This window comes from Penaeus monodon, chromosome 27 (assembly GCF_015228065.2).
Source record: "Penaeus monodon isolate SGIC_2016 chromosome 27, NSTDA_Pmon_1, whole genome shotgun sequence".
Lineage (NCBI taxonomy): Eukaryota > Metazoa > Arthropoda > Malacostraca > Decapoda > Penaeidae > Penaeus > Penaeus monodon.
This window is the reverse complement of record NC_051412.1, coordinates 15,186,819-15,187,649: the sequence shown is the minus strand read 5'-3', so window position 1 is coordinate 15,187,649 and position 831 is coordinate 15,186,819. Positions and strand designations below refer to the sequence as shown.

General features: G+C 39.2%; 1 protein-coding gene across 1 annotated transcript in view; it reads right to left on the bottom strand.

Annotated features, from left to right (window-relative positions):
- LOC119590610 (tubulin beta chain-like) overlaps window positions 1–583 on the bottom strand; it is a 6,120-nt gene extending 5,537 nt beyond the window's left edge. The window contains exon 1 of the mRNA XM_037939288.1: window positions 421–583. Coding sequence (XP_037795216.1) covers window positions 421–477 — 57 coding nt within the window. The 5' untranslated portion in view covers window positions 478–583. The remainder of the gene's footprint in view (window positions 1–420) is intronic.
- Window positions 584–831: the final 248 nt, after the last annotated feature.

Genomic DNA, 831 nt, shown 5'->3' with positions numbered 1-831 from the left:
GGCTTGTCTCCTGTCTAAGGAATAGAATGTACCTAAGATTAGGTTGGATTTCTGGGTTCGCATGTGATACACAGTGTTTACGTACGTGCGACAAAACACTTCATTTTAACTGCATTGTTCGAAACTTACTCACCTTTTCTGAAAACGGACTTTTTAAGCATACCGCTATGAACCGTGCATATTTTAGTAGTTTTGAAATATCAATGGATTCTGTATCGAATTTCAAACCCGCTTTCATTTTCAATATTAAGAATATATACATACTAATAAAATACTAACAAGAAAACTTCTATTCAAAGCCATACAGTGCAGAAAACCATGAATAACAAACAGCAAAACACAACAGAGAGAGAAAAAAATATCCGGCTATCAACTCTTAATTCTTTAAATAACCCGTAAGCAGATGAACAAAACACCAACCTTTGTCCCAATCTGATTACCACACTGTCCTATCTGTACGTGGATGATCTCCCTCATGGCGTTCTCTGCCTGAAAAGAACGAAAATAAGCCGTATAAGATCCCGGACACAGACACACTGACTGAGCCGTTGTTTCTCGCCCCGGCCGCTGTGGGATTTAAAAATGGCGGCGAGAACTGTCAAACGAAAGCGGTTCCTTTAAATTTTTATTGTTTTTTTTTCTGAGAATGATTTGAATCTTCGTGGAGGTTTCGGTGTATTGATTTTGAGGATGCTCAGGATTTCTGGTTTTGTAGGAATGAAGAATTGTCGGTTTTCATTTGGGGTCGTGGTTCTTGCATTTCACAGGAGAGAACCGTGCGGATATTTCAGTGCTGTGGTGTAAGGTGGGGTTAAAATATTCAGCTATGGG